The 23,882-nt window shown below is 35.8% G+C and overlaps 2 protein-coding genes across 5 annotated transcripts; one reads left to right on the top strand and one right to left on the bottom strand.

The window, feature by feature from the left end:
• Positions 1-117: 117 nt before the first annotated feature.
• On the bottom strand, positions 118-15,532 carry xrcc4 (X-ray repair complementing defective repair in Chinese hamster cells 4). Of its 4 annotated transcripts, XM_058411769.1 has the most exons (9): positions 15,393-15,532; positions 12,916-13,060; positions 12,338-12,497; positions 12,053-12,243; positions 10,689-10,855; positions 8,885-9,034; positions 4,995-5,125; positions 2,814-2,952; positions 118-385 (listed from the first exon to the last, which is right to left on the bottom strand). In XM_058411769.1, the coding sequence occupies exons 3-9, from the start codon at positions 12,474-12,476 to the stop codon at positions 283-285; spliced, it is 1,020 nt and encodes a 339-aa protein (XP_058267752.1). In that variant the 5' UTR covers positions 12,477-12,497; positions 12,916-13,060; positions 15,393-15,532; the 3' UTR covers positions 118-282. The 4 variants fall into 4 exon arrangements, with proteins under 4 accessions (XP_058267752.1, XP_058267751.1, XP_058267753.1 ...); XM_058411768.1 differs by lacking the exon at positions 12,916-13,060; XM_058411770.1 differs by lacking the exon at positions 12,916-13,060 and having other exon boundaries at positions 12,338-12,413; positions 15,393-15,525.
• tmem167a (transmembrane protein 167A) lies at positions 15,458-21,977 on the top strand. The gene is made up of 4 exons (XM_058411778.1): positions 15,458-15,596; positions 21,035-21,144; positions 21,342-21,376; positions 21,478-21,977. Exons 1-4 carry the CDS (start codon positions 15,594-15,596, stop codon positions 21,546-21,548), a joined length of 219 nt encoding a protein of 72 aa, XP_058267761.1. The 5' UTR covers positions 15,458-15,593; the 3' UTR covers positions 21,549-21,977.
• The last annotated feature ends 1,905 nt before the right edge of the window (positions 21,978-23,882 follow it).

The following is a 23,882-nucleotide window of genomic DNA, read 5'->3' as shown; positions in this document are numbered from 1 at the left end:
AATAGTAATCATGCAGCTTAAGGTATGTAACAAAAAACAGTAGAGATTACTGAGATTTACAATTCAACAACTCAACTGATACATATAGTGAAAAAAGAGGAGAGCACACAGTGAGAATTCAATAAAGATATACATACAAACAATTTTATTATGTCTTTAACAAATACAAATGCTAAAATGTCTGTTGGGATGTTCACCGTCTAAGCTATATATGTAAAGTCCCGCTTTAATCTTAACCCACAAATTCATTTATTGAATAATGTGTCACAAACATAAAGGCACTTAGATGTCATCAAACAGGTCATCAGGATCTGGACTGACTTGTGTAGGCTGCTGAAATGGAACTTTACTCATTTCTGCTTTGGTTTCTTCATGCAGATTATTCCTATAATTAGAATTAATAAGAACAGTCACAGTATTAGAGGACTACAATACTAAATGACAGACTTAACTTGTAATCAGGATTTTTAAGAAGTTGGTTTTAACATTTGGCTGAAGTCTTAATATGATCAGTATCAGGTCAAATACTGGAATAATGTTCCTTGAATTTAATTGTTCAGCTGGCTGTTCTCAGGTGTAATCAGTTAATGTTAACAATAAGTATTAGTAGCAATAAGTAATGGCACTATGACACTTTTCTTGGTTGAATAAGGAACAAAGAAACAGGAGAATCTTTATTTTACTTTTGCAACTATTACCTTATCTTTTCAGCAATTTTGTTTTAATTTTATTTTCAGCACATGATTCTGTGCTGCTCAGCTCTCTCTCTCAGTGCTTTTCTCTCTATAATTTATCCTTTTGCAAAATTCTGTGTAAACACTAGAGATTGTTATTATATTCTTCATAATTACATTACATTTTGTACTGTGTTGCTGCCACATGATTGGATGATTAGATAGTTGCACAGATGTGCAGGTGTACACCTGATATGAGGCATAACACCTGCTTTATGAGTTGTTCCTGGTATGCAGTGGTTAGTACCTACCAAAATTGGTCCAAAGAATTACAACCAGTGAAGCAGCAACCAGGTTACTGTTGCCCAAAGCTCACTGATGCATGTGGCGAGCAAAGGCTAGCCTGCCTAGTCAGAGCCTGCAGAAGGGCTACTATAGCACAAATTGCTTAAAAAAAGTTAATGCTGGTAATGATACAAAGGCTGCATTATTGGTACAGATGGTGGAGGCAGCGAGGTGCTCTGGCCGGTGTTTATGTAACACCTACATAAACATTATTGCAGACCAAGTACATCATGGTCATTCCTAATGGCAGTGGACCCTTTTAGCAGGACAATTTGCCCTTTCACACTGAAAAAAATATTCAGGAATGGTTTTTGGGACATGATAAATAGTTCAAATAGTTTAAAGTCACATCCTATGGCACTCTCGAAACTGGCAGCTCCCAAGTGAGCTTTCATTCCACAAATTTCCAAAAAGTTTGGAATTGTGTATAGACAGGTTTGTTAAAACTGTAGTGTAACCAACAGTTAATCAGGCCTAGATGGTTGTGGGCAGCACACAAACCTTGTTCCTACAAATTCTTCAAATCACATGTTATTTTCCCTGGCACACATACCAAAAATTTGTGGTCCAGAAGATAAAATTGGTAGCATTTCACTGTACTTTTCTATGATGCTTATAACATAAATGACAGCAACACTTTAGCCTCAACTCACTTAATGTGAGTTATGCTATACACCGATCAGCCATAAAGTTATGACCACTGACAGGTGAAGGGGATTACACTGATTATGTCCTCATCATGGTATCAAGTGAACATTTTGTCCTCAAAGTTGATGTGTTAGAAGCAGGATAAATGGGCAAACGTAAGGATTTCAGCGAGTTTGACAAGGGCCAAATTGTGATGGCTAGACGACTGGATCCAAGCATCTCCAGAACTGCAGCTCTTGTGGGGTATTCCTGGTCTGCAGTGGTCAGAATCTATCAAAAGTGGTCCAAGGAAGGATCAGTGGTGAACCGGCGACAGGGTCATGGGCCGCCAAGGCTCATTGATATTGTTGTTGTTCAAATTGCTGAAGAAGTTAATGCTGGTTCTGACAGAAAGAACCTATATCCCTATACTTTTCTTGTCCACACACTTTAGTTTATATTCTTTCTTCAGTTGTAGGCAGTCATAAAAAGCATTTCATTACATGTTGTATTGTGTATGATTTCGTATGTGACAAATAAAATTTGAATTTGAATTTGAAAGGTGTCAGAATACACAGTGCATGACGGGTCAGGGCTGTTTTGACAGCAAAGGGGGGCCAACACAATATTATAATGTTATGCCTGGTCTGTGTATATCCACTGTACAAACAAAAGTAAATGTTTACTGAGATAAAGTGATAAACTTTTTTTGTGACTGTTATTTCACTGACAGCACTGCAAATGCCAAAATGTCTTGGCTAACCTTGGCATTTTACTTGATAATGTACAACAGAAAACATAATAATGCTTGTTTTTTCAACATCAATTGAAAAAATTATGGATCAGTGTGTGGCTGTGTACCTGACAAACATTTAAATGTCAGATTTCTTTTTTTAAAATAGATTGTCTAATTCCATTATTCCATCAATTTAAAGGAATTAGAGAGATGGAGATTTACTTAAAACATTAGTGTAAATTTATGTAAATGTAATTTAATGTAAAAAAAATGTTAATATGCAGTATAAACTAGCACTACCCAAAAGGAAGGATTCCTTTGCATTTTTTGTGTTAGGTATGCTTTTTAAATAAAGTATTCAAAGTATTCAGTATAACAATCAGAACATTCGGTGCATCTTATAAATTAAGTAGCTAGTGTGAGGATATTACCTTAAGGTTTTTCTCTTTCCCAGAGCTGTTTTTTTGGTTTGGGATTCCAAGGATGGAAAGCCACGTTGACGCCGTTTTCGGCTTGGGGCCACATCCGCAATGTCATTTAAACTGTCATCCACTGGGTTGTTTGCCAGCACTTTCAAAAAAGAAATGTATTAAATTTATACTTTACAGATATACTGATTCTTCTATCCAATAGTGCAAAACATTATAGGTATCACAATACAAGTTCATAGTTACCGAACCTAAGTACAGTGAGGGAAAAAATTATTTGATCCCCTGCTGATTTTGTACGTTTGCCCACTGACAAAGAAATGATCAGTCTGTAATTTTAATGGTAGGTGTATTTGAACAGTGAGAGGCAGAATAACAACAAAAAAATCCAGAAAAATGCATTTCAGAAAAGTTCTACATTGATTTGTATTTTAATGAGTGAAATAAGTATTTGATCCCCTATCAATCAGAAAGATTTCTGGCTCCCAGGTGTCTTTTATACAGGTAAGGAGCTGAGATCACTCTCAGGGAGTGCTCTTAATCTCAGCTCGTTACCTGTGTGAAAGACACCTGTCCACAGAAGGAAGCAATCAATCAGATTCCAAACTCTCCATCATGGCCAAGACCAAAGAGCTGTCCATGGATGTCAGGGACAAGATTGTAGACCTACACAAGGCTGGACTGCGATGGTTGGTGCGATTATTCCCAAATGGAAGAAACACAAAAGGACTGTCAATCTTCCTCGGTCTGGGGCTCCATGCAAGATCTCACCTCATGGAGTCTCAATGATCATGAGAACGGCAAGGAATCAGCCCAGAATTACACTGGAGGATTTTGTCAATGATCTCAAGGCAGCTGGGACCACAGTCACCAAGAAAACAATTGGTAACACACTATGCTGTGAAAGACTGAAATCCAGTAGCGCCCGCAAGGTCCCCCTGCTAAAGAAAGCACCATGTACGGGCTCATCTGAAGTTTGCCAGTGAATATCTGAATGATTCAGAGGAGAACTGGGTGAAAGTGTTGTGGTCAAATGAGACCAAAATCCAGCTCTTTAGCATCAACTCAACTTGCCGTGTTTGGAGGAGGAGGAATGCTGCCTATGACCCCAAGTACACCATCCCCAGGTGACAGGACAACTGTACCGCATCAAAGAGACCATTGATGGGGCCATTTACCGTTAAATCTTGGATGAGAACCTCCTTCCCTCAGCCTGGGCATTGAAAATGGGTCGTGGATGGATATTCCAGCCTGACAATGACCCAAAACACACGGCCAAGGCAACAAAGGAGTGGTTCAACAAGAAACACATTAAGGTCCTGTAGTGGCCTAGCCAGTCTCCAGACCTTAATCCCATAGAAAATCTGTGGAGGGAGCTGAAGGGTCAGCCACAAAACCTTAATGACTTGGAGAGGATCTGCAAAGAGGAGTGGGCCCAAATTCCTTGAGATGCGAGATGTGTGCAAACCTGGTGGCCAACTACAAGAAATGTCTGACGTCTTTGATTGTCAACAAGGGTTTGCCACCAAGTACTAAGTCATGTTTTGCAAAGGGGTCAAATACTTATTTCACTTAATAAAATGCAAATCAATGTATAACTTTTTTGAAATGTGTTTTTCTGTTTTTTTTGTTGTTATTCTGTCTCTCACTGTTCAGATAAACCTACCATTAAAATTACAGACTGATCATTTCTTTGTCAGTGGGCAAACGTACAAAATCAACAGGGGATCAAATAATTTTTTTCCCTCACTGTAGTACAACATAGTTCCATATAGGAAACAGACAATAGCAACCACACAATTATTTTTTATAGTTATGCTTGCAAGAAATAGCTTCACTAAGTCAACCCTTTTTCCACATTTCATTTGTTTTATTATGTGTAATGTCTGCCTCCAAGAACATTGTTAGCCTTTCAGTGCTGGTCATGAAAATATCTCTGATGAAATAAACTGAAGCTCAGTACCAAAATAAAAGACATTCTTTACAAATGTGTGCTTTCATAGAGTGTATTACATGTTTGTGGAGTCAGTAGAAATTTTAAAGGCTATAGAACGGTTTGCAGTTGTGTGGAGTGCTAGTGGGAGCCAGGCATGACATCTTTAAACCACTGCATGAAGTAAAATGAAGAAAGCCTTGGGTAGATCTTGCACATACAAATGTTCATATATTATATTGCTACTCAACCTTGATTCCTTGGTTTGAAATTCTGAGTTTTCGGTTCCTCTTCCTCATCTGTGGTGTTTCCATAGTCACTGTTTTCAATTTTCTCATCTGCATGATGTTTTTCTCTATGACAGCTTTCCCCTTTCTTCCAGCTGGGAGGAGAAAAAAAATACATCATAGAGAGTGTACATTAATGCACTCTTCAAAATACCATATCACCAGATCGACAATTTAAGAGCCACAATAATATTACCTATTGTCCTTTTGGATAGAACATTTTTATCACTGTGCTATAAAAAACATATTAAAAGTTAACATTATTCATGTTTTTGATAGAGACTACGAAGCATTTCTGTAAGTCTCTCTGGATTTTGTACTTTATAGAGCTGCATAAAACAGTATTTAAATTTTCCAGTCCTCTTACATAATACATTTTACAAATAATTACATAATACAAATTAAGCATTAGTAAATGTAAATGCCTATTATTTGTTGAATGTTGCTACGCTTTTTCTGGCTGATTATGAGCTAATGTCTACTAATAAATTACTATGCTCCATCAGGAAATGTAAGGAAATGGCCATATTTTCAGCAGTAAAGAAGCATCAAGCAACATATTTATATTCAGCAATATATTTATATTCATGTTCATAAAGGAGGGGAGCCTCATATAAAAAATTATTTTAATTCCTAGAAGATTTGCCCAATTTTCATATACATACCCCTTAAGCTCATTCATTATTTAATTTCAACTAGAATACCTTGTGGAAAACAGCTAAAATAACTATGATTTTTTTCATTATATATCATATATATGTAAAATAATCATGGACCTAAATGTATCTCTTATATACAGTATTACTAGAAAGATTTGTTGCTCTTGAAGGAAGCAAAGAGGGACCCAAAGAAAAAGAAATTCTGCAGAGTAGAGTGTGTGCACCAAAGCAATATTCTTTTGTCTTTGTGTGTGTGTGAGAGTGGGAATGCCTTTCACAGCCAGTGCATCTGCCGTAGAAATTAAGAGATAAACACCACCACCTCCTAGAGTCTGAAGCAATAAACTGCAATGATTCAGTTGAATTAAGAAAAATAGAACACCTACTCTCTGGAAACACAAATTTAATTCAGTTATATATGCATAGCACTTTTAACTTGTTAGAAATCAGCTTTACAGAAATGTATACATTTTGAATATACAATATATAGTCAAAAAGTGCAATTAATAAAATGGAAGGCGGTGTCCAATGGAGTAATATGCTCTGGTCCCAACCCAATGCAGCATGGCATGTTCACTGAGCTAAACAAAAATGTGGAGGCACTCCGAAATTTTGTTTTAGTAACTGGATTAGCATAAAATTTTATCAGTGTGAATGCGAGGCCAGCACCTCTGATCTGAAGCTAGGAATGCTCTTACCTCTAAAGGACTTTTGTTACTTATCAAAAGTGTAATGTACTGTACATCAGCCTCTCCTAATTGGCAGGGGAGGTGTCACAGTTATTTATGATTATCCTAATAGGTATCACACAAAAACCTAGACATAAATTCAACATGTTTGAAACTTTTTAAAACAAACATATGTAGCCACATAAAGCATTCAGAATTGTTTCCACTATTAATTATTTATAGACCACCCCCAGGATTCTGAATTCCTCTGTGAATTTTCAAATTTGATTTCAAACCAACTTGTTTTTCTAGACAAGCATTAATTGTTGGAGACTTCTCAGCATTTAGCACTGGCTATGTATCAAAATCTTTTAAACAAGCAGTTATATAAACCCCCTAAATAAAAAACTTGACCTCAGCCCCTGTCAGCTGTCCAACTATAGGTCAATATTAATCCTCCCCTTTATCTGTAAGATCCGAGAAAAGGTTGTAGATGTGGATGCTTATTAACTTCCTCCTACTTAATTCTGACAATACAGAGGTGCTTGAATGAGGACTACATGCAGCCAGAAGTAAGCTTTCTGATTACATATTAATGGATAGCTCTGGATGATCTTTGTTTCATCATGCGCAGCAGTAAAAGATCTTGGTTTGTTTGTTTATTGGTATTTAAATGCAGTGGTGGACCATCAGGGCCAGCAAGGCCTTCTCTGCTGGCCTAAACAGCAATGATCTGAATCACTGACTTGCATGTTAATATATTTTTCCATGAATGTGTATTAAATTGTTCCCAATAGTCTATTCTCTACATTTCATAGCTTTTCTCTTGGTTGCGCTGCTTCCAGTAGTGTATAATTATGATAAGAGTATTTATCCAATCATATTTCAGCCAGTGGCTGACATCATGTGTTGCCAGGCCTTAAGGCCTTCAGAATCAATAGTGCAGACGCCTATAGCTTAAATATATATATTTATATATATATTTTAACTCACAATGGCTGACAGAGGAGAAGAAATCGATTTGGTCGTAGACATCCTTTCAAATGCATTTTCAAGGTGGACTTTTCAATAAAATCCTTTTGATTCTTCAAAATAGTTGGTTCAAGAACCATTTATGATTTTGGATTTTCTTTTGCACAAAACAAACAATTTGACTTCATTCCAGATCCCCGGGGTGGACTGTGGGTTTTTTTTTGTTTGTTTGTTTTTTTTTTGTTTTTTTTGCGCTGCAGTGAAAGGAGACTTGAGACTGAATTGTGTTAATTTGTTTTTTTGCTATATGTAATGTAATTTTATTCATGTTCGCTACAAGAGCCTATGACAACGCACCGTTATACAGTGTTTCTATATTCGTCGCGTCTCATTTTGGATACTGCGTCCTCCGGAGATTGCAGTTTGCTGCATACGTCATCAAGAATGTCTTTTTTGAATAAAATTGACTATTCCTTGTGAGGTGTGAAATACTGTAGACTAATTTATTTTTTATACTTTGCTATTTAACAGTTGATTAGTATCTATTGCCGTGGCGTCATAATGATGGTATAGAGGTGGATTAATTCAGGAAAGACACCAGTGAAGGCCTAGGTGTGAAATGCATGGCCTGCCACTGTTTAAATGCCATACCAGAATCAATGGCTATAATCATGGCAGGATCAAGGTAGGTAAAGTGGAATATTTTAGTAGTTCTTATAGTATGACAACAATAGAACATTATTTCAATTGTGTCAACAGTAGCACTTCAATACTCAATAAGAACTCCAGGATCTTCCTTGGTAAGACATTTTGGAAGATTAATATATGTTTAACGCTCATTCTTGTTTTACAGAGATCACACACTGGGGGCTCATCACCACTGAGTAGGAAAGCATGTGTAAGTCTTGAGTGTCCAAAACAAATCTTGTGTATATGATCTGATCGTATCTGGTTTCAGAGGATAAGTTGAGGGATTGTCTTTTATTTATTGTAGGGCTGATTTTGAGTAGTTTGTTATGAATGCACTGGTCCCATTCTGCCACTTTTTGGAGATGTACGAGTTTATTATTGGTTTGAGGTTTAATGGTGGGATTTTACAATCTGTGATTCCCATTTTGAGGGCTTCCTTAGCAGCAATGTCTGCTTGTTCACTGCCATATGACTCTGTATCCAGCAGAGACAGATGCTAAGATTTTCTTTCTGTAAGGAATCCACTTTAACTAGGATGCTGGTAATTATGGGGTGCTTAGTCTTTAGGGATTTGAGTTCTTGGATGGAAGATTTAGAATTCTCCAATTGCTTAAGTGGAATGTCTAGATCATATTCAAAATTTAGATATGACTTGTTTTATTTTTTTTGTATGATTTGTTTTATTTTTTTTTATTATTTTCTGAAATACAGCCAAAAATAATAGGTAGAGATGATATATCAGTAGCTCTAAGGGGTAAACATGTCTAGTAAATCCTGTGTAATAAAGTAATAAAAATTCATAAATTGATACACATTAATTTGCTACTGTAAAAGAATACTGTAGGTCATCCAGGGGGCTTTTTACCTGTGCTTTTCTTCTTGTATAGTATTCTCTAGCTGTTTTATCCTCTCCTGTAAAGTGCGGATCTTGGCCTTCTTCCCATTAAGGATCAGAACAAAGCGGTTGTACAGCTCTCTTTCTAATATCTCCTTCTCTTTGATATATTTCTCCATTCTAGAGAAAAGGAGATGTGAATGACAGTCAAATTCATATGCACAATAAACAAACAAACAAAAACAAAAAACCTACTCATTATATTCTAAGATAAGATATACAAAGATATATTCTAAGAAAAACAAAACAGAAAATAAAACTATAAATATGCTATGTATAGAACATCTATAACTCACATCCTCATTCTCAGTAAGAGGTAATATAAAAAAAATCATCTTCCCTCGGATTTAACAGTAAGCCTGCCAGAGCTAGAGTTTAGGGCTTAAATGGTCATAATTAGGATTTTGTAGTTAAGGTGGCACTTAATAGGCATCTTTAAAAACAAACAAAGATAGAATTTGTGACAAGAATTAGGACAGAATGCAAGCTGTGTTAATTTTAAATATATTAAAAGGATTGGTGCATAATAAAAAAAAGTTTACATTTTGTTTATAACAGACAGGTACAGTGCCCTCCTAAAGTATTGGGACATAAAGGCCAAGTGTAATGTTTTTGTTAGTAAAGACACGTGGGTTTTTAAACCTAAAGTTTAATATGAGATAATGGATAGGATTTACATTTGCATTTACATCAGATGCTTTCATTTGCTGACATTTAGATCTAATGACAGAAGATGATTAAAGTAAATAACACTTAATATTTGGCTACATATCCCTTGCTTGCAATAACAGCATCAAGTCAGCAACTGAGTGACTTTTGTACTACTTCTCCAACCTTGTACTGCTTCTTTCAGTTTGTTTGTTTTGAAGGTTCTCCCACTTTAATAGGTGAAATGCATGCTCATTGGGGTTAAAGTCTGGTGATTAACTTCCAATTTTCAGCTCTTCTGTTGTGTTGGCAGTCTGCTTTGAGGCGTTGCATTAGTTTCACTTAGGTGTATTTCTTTGAAAATTGGCAGGCAGAATGAATCTTTAGACTTCTAAATTCAATCTGGTGCTACATGCTAGAGCATGTTTCAGAAGCATGTATGTAAACCCAAGCCATGACACTACCATACTTCCATCAATGGAGCTTGTATGTTCTGGCTCGTCAGCAAATTTCTTTCTCCACACTTTGTTTCCCCTTCACTTTGGTAGAGGATTATCTTGGTTCTAGAATTTTATATCTTTGCAAATATAATAAATAATTCCATTAGACATTCCATTTCTTATAGCTGATGAGTGCTATGAAATCTTTTTTTTATATTTATAGTTGTGACAACTTTGAATGATGGATTGTGATAACTTCTGCTGATTCATCCTTTTTAACAATTAATACAGTTTTCACAGGTAAAAACCAAATCAAAAGTAGACATTCAGATAGATCAACTGTTTAAATAATCACTCTAACAGGACACACCTGGGCAACCAAATACTTGTCAATCACATTTTAATCACAATTTACAATTTTAAAAGTTGCCAAGTTCTTTAACACATCTAAATGTAAATATTAGAATATCAAAGCTACAATTTTAATCAGCTATCTAAAATATCTAAAATTCGTCTTTTGATCTCAACCACATGTCTTCAGTAAGAAGCAAAAACAAAATAAATGGTCATGCAGTTCCAGTACTTTCAGAGAGGACTGTATACATGAGAAGCAGATTATAGGTATAACACTTTTAGGATAGAGTAAATCTGGTATCAAAAAGAGAAATAAACAAGTTATTATTTACTTTGCAGTGATATGCTCCTGCTTATTCCTCAGTCTCTGGTTCTCCTGTTGTATTTTGTGTTTCACAGCTTCCAGGTGAGCACTGCACTCTAAGCTATAAGAAATTAGTTCCTTTATGACTTTAGTAGGCTCTGGCACAGGTAGCAGTTCCACCATGCCAAACCTGAACTGAGATATAAATTAGAAAGAAAGAAAGAAAGAAAGAAAGAAAGAAAGAAAGAAAGAAAGAAAGAAAGAAAGAAAGAAAGAAAGAAAGAAAGAAAGAAGAATATATATATAATATATAATAAATATATAATAATAATACTATTTATTAATAATATAATATTAATAATATAATATTATTAATAATATTTATAATAATAATATTTATATTTATTAATAATAATAAATAATAAATATATAATATTTTTATATATTTTTCTCAGCAGAAAAACACAATGCTGTTCTTTTACAGACAGAGTGTAGGGAAATGCAACTTAAAATATTAATAATAAAGACAAGGTTACAGTTGTAAAATAAGTCTCTCCAATGTCTAACTCACATTTTACTCTTATTTTATATATTATGTAAATATTATGAATTTAAATGAAAGAGATGAACTTATTTCGATTTCACAAAACAATTTGTGTAACATTTGATAGATGGGATTTTTATGATTTTAAATTAAGCTATAAAAGTACCTTCATGTATAGATTTGTAAAATCATTTCAGAATTGCAACAGCTACAAAGAAGTTGTCCTAGCCATTTTACTGTAAGCTTTATTAAATGGGCTTTAAACATTACCAAACATAGGTCAAATAAATACCAAAATAGTGAATGATTATGATGAGTAAAAATAATTACCAAGTGATAATGTATATATTAATCTTCAAAAATTATTCAATATGACATTAAATTGAAAAGATATTTTCATTAAATTCACTGGTGCAAATTATTCCAGATTCAGTGTCCACTGGCACATCACCTATTTTATTAGGAAGAAAAAGACTGCTCTTTTGACACATGTTGGTCCATAATGGTAGACAGGTCTAATAATATAGTATAATATACACCACTGCATATTTTGGCATTGTAATAATGGGTAGAGATTATGAAATAATATTGCACAATACAATATTTTTGTAAATAACTTTGTAAACTGTATAGATTTCCACTTCAGTTATATGCTATTTTGTGTAGCTTTTTGGCACAAAAAGTTCAAGGGACTGCAGAACTTCTGCTCTTCTTGCAATTTGTCAATTAGTCCAAAACAGAACAATAAAACAGTGAAACAGAAAAAAAAAATCAACAATACAAATTCAACTCTTATCCCAAGAGAGTTAAAGGAGAATGATACCAGCAAACCATAGCATGCCACTCACCGACATGTTACTCTGAATTTTCTCATAAGATAGCTGCAAGATATGGCTTCCAGATTGCTCAGGGGCCAGATGAAAGCTGTAGCTCTGGTCTGCCTGTACATCTCCAGTCAGTATCAGCTGCAGGTCACTAACATACTTCTCTCTTGGTATCTCCATCTCCTGGGCCTCCCTGCTGACATCCTCCTCTGATACTAATGACAGAACACAAAATTACAGATGTACGTGTTTAATGTGAGGAATGATATTATGTTTAGGAAATATATGATATTCAGTAAAACAATATACCTTCACCACTCCATGCAGAGACACCATCACAGAGAACAACAACAAAACCAGCTCCCAGGTCTTTGTCCCATTGTAACTTGAAGTAGAATGTGCACTCAGGTTTAGATGCTATAGATATTTCACGTACACTGACCTTCATGACAAATGCAGTCACTTTAAACTAAAAGAAGAAGAAAAAGAAGAAGAAGAAGAAGAAGAAGAAGAAGGCGGCTTTATTATTGCCACACGTTACATTACAGTACAGTGGCATTCTTTTCTTCACATATCCGAGCTTTTGAAGCTTGAGTTGTTCTTTTCTTTCTTTGGTATCTGAATTTGAGATTAAATCATAATTTCAGTTTTCATATACTGATATTTAAACAAACAAACATATATTAAACAAATTTGAATGTAGCACATTGATACAAAGAAAATTTTATATATTTTTTATTTGATATAATTACTGCACAATTTTAAAGTAAACTAAAGGAAATTAGTCTTAAAATAAATTAAAGTAAACCCTTAATTAGTTGAATATCCTTTGCTTGCAATAACTGCATCAAGCAGCAACCTAGAGACATCAGCAAAGTGTTGCATACTTTTCCATGCTTCTTTCATTTTGTGGGGGTCCTCCATTCAGTCCCCTCTTCAGGAGGCAAAATGCATGCTCAAATGGGTAAGGTGGTGTTTGACTTGTCCAATCTGTTGTATTGGCAGTATTTAGAGTCATTGTCTTTGTGTCAGCTGTGGATGGATAGAACACAGCTTGAACTAGCCCGTTATGTGTGATGTTTGAACTTGTGTGTTATTTGCACAAGGTTGCTTGTCTTTTAGGAGAAATGCAGTAAAATCTGGGTTTGTGTATGTCTGGGTTTGAGAGTGACAAAATGCTGGAAACCACTTGCAGGAAAAACACTTGCACTCTTCTAAGATATATTCAGTGAAAATCCTGAAAAACTGAGCAGGGAACTTCTCTTATGTCATGTTCTCTTCACAAACTGTATGAATGAGGGTTTAAATAGATTCACACTAGTGTTTACCTGCAAACAGTTTGGTTGGTAATACGGTTTAACAAGACCGTAAGTGGCTTGAACCACTGTTATTTGCAGTACCAGAGATCCCACAAGCCTCTACTATGTTCTCCTCATTCAAATTAATGTACAGGCAGGAAGCCTTGTGATGACAGAAAATTCACAACATCTAGAACGGTAAATTGGAGGAGAGACCTTCAATCAGCAAAGTCATAACACAAGAGAATTTGCGTCAGGCCCATTTGCATGACCGTCCCGACTTTACTACAGGGGTACCCAGCTACAGGAATTTGCAACAGGAGGTAGATGTTTTACCCACAGTATGTTTTTTGAGACCCTCTACTCACAGTATGCTTTTTGAGACCCTCTTCTCACAGTATGCTTTTTGTTTAAAGCACCATTCTGTGTAATCTTTAGATACACAGCCAATGGTACAGTCAATAATTTTACACAGACTTGCACAAGGTGAATGTAGTTTCAAAAATTTATGCCTGTACAACCTGGCTCATTGATGAGCTCCTGGATTAGATGGGCATGGCTCATTTTAAATGAGTCCTGGATTTGACTAAAGGCAGATTTCATTATTCAGAACAATTCAGTTTTATTTGTATAGCACTTAACAATAGACATTATTGCAAAGCAGCTGTAGAGGAATATAAAAATGTAGAAAATTAATGATGCAATTTTATATTTAAGTTTTTATTTATCCCTAATGAGCAAGCCAGAGGTAATGGTTGCAAGAAAAAGTCTCTTCAAAATGATATTAGGAAGAAACCTTGAAAGGAACCAAACTCAAAAGAGAACCCATCCTCATCTGAGTGACACTGGGTAGTGTAATTATTAATAATTTCCTTTCTATCAATGTACACCATATTACAGTCAAGTGCAGTTGTTTAACCATACAGGTCCAGAGAGCAGAAGTGGTTAGGGCATATTTTGCAGATTGGATGAACTCTCAATTTTAAAGACTCTGAGAGTTTTATATCTGAGCATGAAGCAAAACCACAATTTAAAAGAGTTCACGCTGTGAAAGAACAGTTCATTGGCTCGACGTATTAAATGAAGCTGCCCCTTACTTTGAGTCAAACAATAGTGGCAAACCTACTGATCCTGAACAAACTAGGATCTTCTGACTCAATGATGTTATTTCATTAGTAAATTAGGTGCATTAATAAGGTATAAGAAGAGAAAGAGAGCAGATGTGAGTTTGAAAAGTGTTGTGTTAATCCACTACACATAAATGTGTAAAATGTCTGATGGCCATATTTTAAAATTATTGTACCACTGAAAATTACTTCATACACATATGTACAGTTTATTTTTAACTTACATTCCTATACTCAATCATCACTTTCTCAAAAAGCCTGTACTGAAAAATGTCTTTCTTGAATAAACCCCTTTCTCTTTGTGGATTGGACATGCCAATTTTAATAAATCATTATACTAACACTTATCTCTTGAAAACCTGGCGATTTTAAATGAATGCAGTGAATGAAACAAGGACTTTGATAATGTCTAAACAGACACTGATGCGGCGTAATGTTAGAATTTACGGAAAGGGTCAGTCAACGTATCACTTAATTAAATTTTTAGGTAAACGGAATCAAATGACTCGAGTTTTTAAAATGATTTTTAATGTAATTACCGCCTATAGGAAAGAGTTTTGGGTTTAGTGACGGTGACGTTGAAGTCAAGGGACCGCGGTGTAGTTTCTTTATAGTCGAACTATAGTTTTTATAGGGGAATGATCTGGTTTAGAAAACTACAAATTGACGAGAAGGAATTTCAAGTTAAGGGTGCGTTTTATAAGTTGCTACCGCATATTACACGTTAATGGCGTAATAATATGTTTAAATGTTCAACTAAATGATACATCTTTCTGCATATTGGGAAGCTACTGCATAAAAATAATTGTCAGGAAATGCGGACACACTACTTGCGAATCAGAAACAATTTGGCTTGGGAACGATTCGGATTGCACTGTTTGCTCAAATAAGATTTAGATAAAAGAATTTCCATGTAAAATATAAACAGTAATGACTTACCTGCCAAATGGTTCGATGGCAAAGTGATTGTGATTATTACTGGATTATATATGGATCAAATATATGTGTGAAAGTTAACTGGTTAAGTAGCTACACTTACGTCGTATTTTTGAGAATTTTGTATGCGCCCGACGGGCACCTGTAGTTTCGCCATTTCCTCCATACACAGGAAGTGTGAGGTGGCTGGGTAACGCTATCAAAATGGTAAGATTTTCGTTGTTTCTTTCTACCTGAAGTGTTAGTAGGGAGAATATGGCTTCCTTTACAGTTCTTACAAAATGAATTTAAATCAGTTTAAAGTTCCTTTAACATAGCTAATGACAAAATAGACTTAACAACGTAACTAGTGACCGTTAACTTTGATTTCGAGCTGTTTTAAATTCTAGTCTGTCAGCTCAGTGTGGCTAAATAGATGACCAGTACAGTACATTTGTCATTATTAACACTTAAGTCCTGAATACCTTTGGCTGATGAATTGTACGTTAAATGAAATGTATCCTACTGAATTCTTTATCTCGTAGTTAGAAGCTAGAGTATGCTGTTTTGGTGACCGTATAAAGTCCCGTTTATGGAAGTTCAGTTTGTGGTAGGACTATGAAACGAATGATGGGATAAGCAATCACAGGAAAAATCAAGTTAATCAGTGCTCCGTCGCCGTGGTGAAGCTAAACACAGTTAACTATCCGAAAGTAAAAATTTAGCTGCGCGTGTTTTCCAGACTTTGCGGCAGTAGTGCCGAACAATGTAAACCGAGAGAAAACACACAACCAAAGCAATTTTATGTTCTATGTAGCAATCTGTTTTTAAGCAGTTTAAAGTTCTACATAATTAAGTAGTAAATGTAGACAAAACTTTTTGCAGACCCTTATGCTACATTCACACATACAGTGACTTGTAGTGACCAGAGACCGTTCCTTCATGAGCAACATTGATTCTTAACCATTACCTGTGGGCTTCTCTAGCGACGCTACAAAGTTGACAAAAATTGAACATTGGTTCAATATGTGCTTTTAATATTAAGGTGCAGTCCCACCCAGCGATCTTCAGCGATGGCCAGTCGTGAAGAATTGTAGATTAGTTAAGGTGTTAAAAGACAGTAAGAAAACTGAACTTTCATATACTTGTTCGGTAATACAGATTTCTATGTATTGCGACATAATCATGAGTAGCGTTTGTAATCCCATCAGATGGCCGTTTAAACGGATTGGCTGAGGACAACAATCAAAACCTATTCACAGACCATACTGATTATAAATCTCAGGAAGATTTATTTCCTAAAATTATGTTTTTCATGTTATGCAAATTAGCAACAAATAAAAACGGGTGGAGCTAAATGGTACAATCTGCAGACTGGTTCAGTATTAGCCAAGGGTATGGCTGTGTGTGTATTATAAAAAGTAAAGTAAATTTTCCATTTTTAAATGATTAATTAATAATTCAGTTACAGATTAGTAGTATTGGGGATGCAACAATACAGTTAACCCACGGTTCAATACGTATCTCGGTTTTTAACCACGGTGTTCGGTTCGGTTCGGTTGGCTTGGCAAGTTTTTTTTCCATTATTCTTTGCTTAGGTGACAGGAACAGTAAGTATGTTAAGAAGAAAAAAACTGGTTGTAGTTGCAATTCTCTTTATTTTACTTAAATGCAAAAATCAACTTGTACACATTCATAGTGTACTGAAAATAGTATGACTTTATTACAGGGGACGGGTTTGGGGTACGGCGCTCTTTTTTCCCAATCCGCTATGTAATGAACAGTAAGGGTGAGATAACTTTTACCCGCGAGGTCCAACTATCTGTTATTAGAGCAAGGCTTTGTGCTTTAGCCAAAGTTTTCGATTTTTTTGCGCGTTTTTTTCGTAGAGGTCGGGAAAAAAAGGACGTGTCGGTAGTGTGTAACGCGGTTCGAGCACTTTTATAAGTTGCCGAAAGCCCACATCACCGATCACAGAAAACGAAATGCAAATCCTTAGGGGTTATTATATTATAATTATTTTTGTGTCTCTCGGAATCAGTTGTGTATGAATGCTGGAAGGAATTAGATAGGGGACTGTTTTTTTGGGTACCTGTGTTACCTGCTCTGCCATCCTGCTTCCACAACAGTGATATCTCTGGGTAATGGAGCTGTAGATGTGCAGTCATGTTGGAAGTATTTCCATGCCAGCATCGCTAGCATGGTTACCGCCCCTAACTTTAGCGCTCACTGATTGGATATTTACTCGTGGGGAGGCGTGTCTATCAGCGCGTAGACATGCAGTACAGGCAAACACAAACAGGCGGTTCAGAGAATAATAAAACACATGGGAAGGGAAAACCGAAAAACCGCGGTTCACATACGCGTATTGAACCGTGGAGGTCGTACCGAACGGTTCAATATTATATTGAGTATTGTGGCATCCCTAAGTAGAATGATACAGCCCACTAGATTTCAGCTCAAAGGGACTTTTGGTGTTTGAGAAACAGCAAAATTAGCCTAACTCCTCTCACTTTCAATGACCATGCCCCAAACTCTGCAGATATCCTCAGATCCTTGTTTTTGGCTTGCCTTGCCAGATCACAAACATGAACGTTATCAATTTGAGTGATATTGCATCATTTAGAAGTGGGTGCTGCTAGAAGTTTTGTGTTGATATCTCATCACCCTGTTAACCGTGTCAATTGTTTGCTGAATATTAATTGTCCAATGACAGCCATGTTTTTTTATGTAATAAGGTACTAATGAACTAATTTAGTTAAATCTTAACACATAGATACACCATACCAATTTTTAGCTTGATTAGATATATTGTTCCTGAGAAACAGCGAACTGACCATAGCTTAAACCCTTTGTATGACAACCATTTGCACATGACCTCAGAATATTGTCTGGTAAATGACTTGTTTAGTGGGAATTCATGTAAGCACTCATGAGTTCCAACTGTCTGAGGCACTGATTGAGAACTGATTGATGTATGGCCACCATATTGTTTACAAATGTTTTTGACAATTTTGTACATATGATTGGGTGATGACCCCCATGTATTCCAAAGTGTGAAATGATTTCACAGCTATTTGCAGCCTGTAGTTACCTACAATTAATACTAATAACCACCAATCAGACATAACATTATGTCCACCTGTCTAATATTGTGTTGGTCCCCCTTTTGCTGCCAAAACAGTTCTGACCCTTCGAGGCATGGACTCGATTGGAGTCCTGAAGGCGTACTGTGGTATCTGGCCACCAAGATGTTAGCAGCAGATCCTTTAAGTCCTCTAAGTTGCGAGGTGGGGCCTCCATGGACCGGACTTGTTTGTCCAGCACATCCCACAGATGCTCGATTGGATTGAGATCTTGGGAATGTGGAGTCCAAGTCAACAGCGCAAACTCATTGTTGTGCTCATCAAACCATTCCTGAACCATTTTTGCTTTGTGACACACTGCATTATCCTGCTGAAAGAGGCCACAGCTATCAGAGAATACCATTTCCATGAAAGGGTGTACATGGTCTGTAACAATGCTTAGGTAGATGGTACGTGTCAAAGATTCCCAGCAGAACGTTGTCCAAAGCATGACACTGCCTCCGCCGGCTTGCTTTCTTCCCATAGTGCATCCTGATGCCTTGTGTTCCCCGGGTAAGTGTCGAAAGTGGCACTTTCTGCAGTGCACATGGGTCAGTATGGGCACCCTGACTGGTCTGCAGCTATGCAGCCCTATACACAACAGACTTTTATTCTGTATTCTGACACCTTTCTATCAGAACCAGCATTAAGTTCTTCAGCAATTTGAGCAACAGTAGCTCGTCTGTTGGATCGGACCACATGGGCCAGCCTTCGCTCCCCACGTGCATCAATGAGCCTTGGCCACCCATGACCCTATCGCCGGTTCACCACTGTTCCTTCCTTGGACCACTTTTGATAGATACTGACCACTGCAGACCGGGAACACCCCACAAGAGCTGCTGTTTTGGAGATGCTCTGATCGGTCGTCTAGCCATCACAATTTGGCCCTTGTCAAACTCTTGTCAAAATCTCTTTGTCAAATCCTTACACTTGCCCATTTTCCCTGCTTCTAACACATCAACATTGAGGACAAAATGTTTACTTGCTGCCTAATATATCCCACCCACTAACAGGTGCCATGATGAAGAGATCATCAGTATTATTCACTTCACCTGTCAGTGGTCATAATGTAATGGCTGATTGGTGTGTAAGGATAAATACATTTTTGGTCAGAGGACTAAACAAACTGTAGACTGCAAATAATAAATTTGAACCAGTAAACGTCAATACATGGTAATTATCCAGTCTACACAAATAAGTAAATAAAATGCTGTTATGCTTTAATGCTTCATGTTAAGTGAAGCAAAATCATTACTATTATTGTTATTTTGAATTATATTTTATTAATTGATGCATGTTTATGTACTTTGTTTTATGCCATGTATCTCAGAAGCCTTTTGAAATGTTCTATGTAAAAAAAAAATTTTTATTATTATAATTTAAGTTAGTTGAACCAAAAACAATTACACTGTGCAACACTCATTAGTGTGCTGGGAAACTATTTTGCACTTAGCCAGTTTTACAATAAGCTTATTGGACAATAGTTGAACTTTACTGTTTATTTTACAGATACAGATAATGGCATTGTGTTTACATCCGTGTTCTCTTGTAAGATGGTGACATACAAAGCACTTTTGGTGCAGTGGAAAAATGGATTAATATTTTATATATTGTATGTTTTGTTGTTTTTTAGGCATCCAAGCACAATGTGCTTTTAACACTATTGGAATTGGAACGTCTGTGCTGGGGATTGTAGTAGAGAAACTTTCTCAAGTGATGCAGAATTGCCCCCACTACAGAGTAAATTTAAGAGCACAAGCCTTGGCCTGATGGTGGCACTGTAGTGCAGCATTTTATAATTTGGCCCAAATCAACAACAAATTGCCTTCCCTGGATTTCTTACCTAATCTTCTGAAAAAAAAAATTGCATGATATTACTCTTGCAAAGTAGTCCTACAATTTTGACAAAAATATTGTTAAAATATTCAGCAGAGCCTGAACCTCAATAAAACTCAACAACTCAAAAACTCAAAAACATGTTGGCATTTGTATACAGCCAATTGGTTATAGAGCCTAATTTACCTAAACAGCTGATTGAGTTGAGGCTGCATGGGGGATGGGGTCAATTTGGACACTGGACAGGGTCAACATTGAAGTATTGTCTCAAAACCTAGCAGGTTTGTTAAATGATCAGGGGGACAAAATTGTGCTATATTTACTCCCAACACAGTTTTTAGGGTGATGGTATCCACATACATACGCATACGGTGTGTGTGTATATATATATATATATATGCATATACATACACTTTTGAAAGAAATTACATTCATTCACTATTAATGGTTCCCTATTTTTTTCTTGATCATTTAACATTAACATTTCTTACTAGAAAGAAGCAAAATAATCTTCAGATAGAATAAGAACAAATTAATATCTTATAGAATAAAAACTAGATAGATTGCCAGATAGATTGCCACAAATTACATTTATTCATTTGTGTTAATAACAAATATTGCTTGCCTACTGTTTCATGAGAAATAAAGTTTTCTCTATTTTAAACATATAATTTCCATATAATCTGTTTCTCTTATTTTTTGCAGTCTGCCATATTCAATTTCCAGAGTTTACTCACTGTTATCTTGCTGCTTATCTGCACATGTGCATACATAAGAGCCCTAGCACCAAGTCTGCTTGATAAGAACAAAACAGGGTATGTATCTGAAGTCTTTACTTCAAGGTTATTATCAATCGTACTATAAGCATTCTCAATTCCGTCCATTATCTGTCTGGCAGAAAATATTTTGCCTTTTGAAACAGGTACTTTTACTCAGGTGTGTGCACAGTCACTGTGCAGCATTTGTTTGTTTCATGCTCTAACAAATTAATCAAAAAAAAAATTTTCAACAGGTTTCTTGGGATATTCTGGAAATGTGCAAGAATAGGTATGTTTTTTGCTGCATGACATACAGAGAACATAGCCTATAATACTTAAGAATTGGGATTAAACTGTGTATTATATTTGTTTTCTTCCATTATGTTTTAGGTGAACGGAAAAGTCCTTATGTGGCCTGTTGCTGTATCATCATGGCTGTCACCATTTTATTTTCACAGTAGCTGCAGTCTAAATAAAAAAAGTCTCCACACCAGCACATTTGTAACTTGTCAGTTGTTTTTAGATTGACTGTCCTCTTTAGCACAATATTTGTGCAAGTTCATATAAAATGCATGTTCCCCTGCTACCATGGTAAAAAGAAAAAAAAAGAAAGTGATTCATTAATGTTTATACCTAATTGCTAATGTGGAATGTGTGGAATTTTATGAAGATGTTCATGTGCCTCTCACTGTTCTGGTAAATGTGCTCTTGTTCAGCTCTATCACACACAGTAAATATTATTACAAAACCAAAATCTACTCATCTGAAACTTAGAAGTGAAGAAATAATCAGTGTTGTTTCCGGGAATTGAATATTGATTAAAAGTTTGTTTCATGGTGAGTGTGAAAAAAGAATATGTGTAGAAAGAAAAAATAAATTCTGCCATCCTTCTTTAGCCTCCAGCCTTTAATACAAAATGTCCCAGATGGGATCTCAGCCCTAACCAAATATACTATTATAAGTCATCTATGATATTAGCTTTAGCCTCTAAACTGCTGTGAGAATTAAGAAATTAAGTTTAAAGGGCATGCACAGCTTCTTTGTAGCTGCAAGTATCAAGCAGAAAAGGTAAATGTGTTTGAATCCTAGTCACATCCACTGTTTCATTTAAACAGTAATCAAATGTTTTGCAGTTTGTATTGTTTTGTACATACAGTTAGGACAAATAATAACCAGTGCTATGTGAGATTTAATGCATTCCTTGTCCTTTTTTTGTCAAATCTCGGGGAGCCTCTTTTACTCTGTAAATGGTCATATAATGCTTTACAGCTACTCTTTGATGCAATGATCAAATCTGCCAATTATTTGCGAGCACTCCAGTGCATAAAATAATGCAAAATGGGAGCTTCAGGTCATATTTATACGGAAGCCCAGAGAGGCCATGTGATATTATTTTTTTTGCTTTTGTTTTCTCGTCATCACGACTTAATTTTCTCGTGATCTCGAGATAACAAAAGTCGTTTTCTCGTGATCCCGACATAATCAGAACCGCGGTGAAGTTTGATATTCGGACATTAGACAGACATTCGGAAGCGGTAGGAATTTCGGAATTTCGACAAATTTCTGCACGACTGAAACGTGGTACTTGTTACTTAACTACGTTCCCCAGTTATTCTAATTTCTTCTTAAATATACATATGGCATGCAGCATTGCAAAGAGCATTTGTTTATTTATAAATAAAAATTGAATTAATTGATAGTATTAATTATGTATCATGTGAATTAATTTGCTATTATTAATTTATTTTTTAATTAAAAAAAAAAAACTATTTCTTCAATAGCTTCTAGGTCATGTGACCCTGTGACCCAAAACTAGTACTAAAATAATCTACTTGGACACCTCCACAAGGTACATCTCTTATCCCAAAAAATGTCTTCATTGATTTTTATTCATTTGTTTATTTTCTTCATTTGTTTAACTCCTTTCTTATATAAACAAACAATTCATTTTTATCACGATTACACACCGTTTTTTATTGTTATTACACAATAGTCTTCTTAAACACACAAGCATCATTTCCATATTTTTTTTCTGGCTGTTTGAAGCTGCAAAGTGCCACACTGGACCTGTTGAGATAATTTGAAATATTTCATATATATATACTTATATTACACACACACACACACACATACATATATACAGATGTGGCATTTAAGAATGCGCATCAGAGGGACAGGAATCCCGCAACGACTCGCGGCATTGTGCGGCATTGCGAGTGACGCTCTCGCGCAGAAAAGACGAGACCAGTAGGCGGCAATCGTGTTTCATGTACATTGAAATCGATCAACATAAATTAATGCTGCAATTGGCGTATGATATCAAAGTACCACAAAAGCTATTTAAAAGCATTATCCATTATTTTAGTACTAGTTTGGGGTCACAGGGTCACATGACGTACAAGCTATTAAAGAAATAGTTTTTTTTTTTAAAAATTAAAATAAAAATAAAAGAAGAGATTCTTTGGGATACAAAGAGGTGTACCTTGTGGAGGTGTCCAATTAGATCATTTTGGTACTAGATTTGGGTCACAGGGTCACATGACCTAGAAGCTATTAAAGAAATAGTTTTTTTTTTTTTAAATAAAAATAAAAGAAGACATTTTTGGAATAACAAAGAGGTGTACCTGTGGAGGTGTCCAAGGAGATCATTTTAGTACTAGTTTGGGGTCACAGGGTCACATGACCTAGAAGCTATTGAAGAAATAGTGTTTTTTAAAAATTAAAATAAAAGAAGAGATTTTTTGGGATACAGAGAGCTGTGAAGGTGTTCAAGTAGATCATTTTGGTACTAGATT

Source organism: Hemibagrus wyckioides, linkage group LG16, assembly GCF_019097595.1.
Source record: "Hemibagrus wyckioides isolate EC202008001 linkage group LG16, SWU_Hwy_1.0, whole genome shotgun sequence".
NCBI lineage: Eukaryota > Metazoa > Chordata > Actinopteri > Siluriformes > Bagridae > Hemibagrus > Hemibagrus wyckioides.
The sequence above is the reverse complement of the archived record's forward strand: the minus strand, read 5'-3'. Positions and strand labels throughout refer to the sequence as shown.

Bases quoted from the DNA above. Each gene is read 5' to 3' on its own strand.
- xrcc4 (XM_058411769.1), bottom strand. From the start codon at position 12,476: ATGAAGGTCAGTGTACGTGAAATATCTATAGCATCTAAACCTGAGTGC. The intron at 12,244-12,337 runs GTATATTGTTTT...TTCTGTCATTAG, and splicing joins CTCTGCATGGAGTGGTGAAG to TATCAGAGGAGGATGTCAGC. The intron at 386-2,813 runs GTAATATCCTCA...TTCTAATTATAG, and splicing joins GGAAAGAGAAAAACCTTAAG to GAATAATCTGCATGAAGAAA.
- tmem167a (XM_058411778.1), top strand. The intron at 21,145-21,341 runs GTATGTATCTGA...AATTTTCAACAG, and splicing joins CTTGATAAGAACAAAACAGG to GTTTCTTGGGATATTCTGGA. The intron at 21,377-21,477 runs GTATGTTTTTTG...ATTATGTTTTAG, and splicing joins CTGGAAATGTGCAAGAATAG to GTGAACGGAAAAGTCCTTAT.